Source organism: Mandrillus leucophaeus, unplaced genomic scaffold, assembly GCF_000951045.1.
Source record: "Mandrillus leucophaeus isolate KB7577 unplaced genomic scaffold, Mleu.le_1.0 Scaffold634, whole genome shotgun sequence".
Taxonomy (NCBI): Eukaryota; Metazoa; Chordata; class Mammalia; order Primates; family Cercopithecidae; genus Mandrillus; species Mandrillus leucophaeus.
The window spans coordinates 10050-10885 of record NW_012106853.1 but is presented as its reverse complement, the minus strand read 5'-3'; the positions used below and the strand labels follow the sequence as shown (position 1 = coordinate 10885).

Here is an 836-nt window from a genome sequence, read left to right as displayed (position 1 = left end):
AGAGAGAGGGAAGGAGGGAAGGAAGGAAAGAGAAAGAAAAAAGAAAGAAAGAAAAGAATTGAATCAGGAGGGAGAGAAGGATGGAAGGAAGGAGAGAAGGGAGGATGGAAGGAGGGAGGGTAGGAGGAAGAGAAGGAAGCAAGAGAGGGAAGAAGGGAGGAAGGAAAAAGGAAGGAAGCAAAGAACGAAGGAAGGAAGGAAGAAACACTTCGGCCCTGAGGAGACCTGGGTCCTCATCTTGGCCCCGTCACTACTTGGCTGGTCTTTGGGTTACACCGTGGAGGTCTGTGAGCCTCTGTTTTCTCATCTGTAGAATGGGTGGATGGACATTAACAGCGGAAAAGGAGGTGAGGACAAGAGGAGTTCTGAGGTTCTGTGGGTCAGCTGGTGCCTACTGGGTCCCTCATAAACATTAGAGATGAAACGCAAATGCACCCAGGTATCCACGTAGGTCTGCAGACGCGAGACATCTAAACGAGGGCCACAGTGAAGGTTCAGCCACAGGTTTCCGTACTTACCCGGTTTCTCTGGGATCAGGAGGAATGCTGCCTGCAGCAGCTCACACAGTACAAGGCTTGTGACCAGGAGAAACATGCTGCTGGCCAGAGAGAAGGGAAGAGCTGCAGGACAGAAGGCGTCACACAGTGAGAAGGGTGGCTCTCCCCGGACATTCCTGGCAGGGGACCCCAGGGAGGTGATCTGGGGAAACAAACCCAGGATGGTGGCCAGCTGCTGGCCTGGTCAAATGGGGGGTCGTGGCCAGCTGTGGAAGGTCTGCATGGCCATTGTTCTGTCTCCCACATGGGATTAGGACGTGGACATCTTTGGGGCTATTA

The 836-nt window shown here is 53.3% G+C and overlaps 1 protein-coding gene across 1 annotated transcript in view; it reads right to left on the bottom strand.

Annotated features, from left to right (window-relative positions):
* CSF2RA (colony stimulating factor 2 receptor, alpha, low-affinity (granulocyte-macrophage)) overlaps positions 1 to 620 on the bottom strand; it is a gene marked incomplete at its 5' end in the record, with an annotated part of 59593 nt that extends 58973 nt beyond the window's left edge. The window contains one exon of the mRNA XM_012000627.1: positions 396 to 620. Within this exon, the coding sequence (XP_011856017.1) occupies positions 396 to 620 (225 nt within the window). The remainder of the gene's footprint in view (positions 1 to 395) is intronic.
* Between the last annotated feature and the right edge of the window lie 216 nt (positions 621 to 836).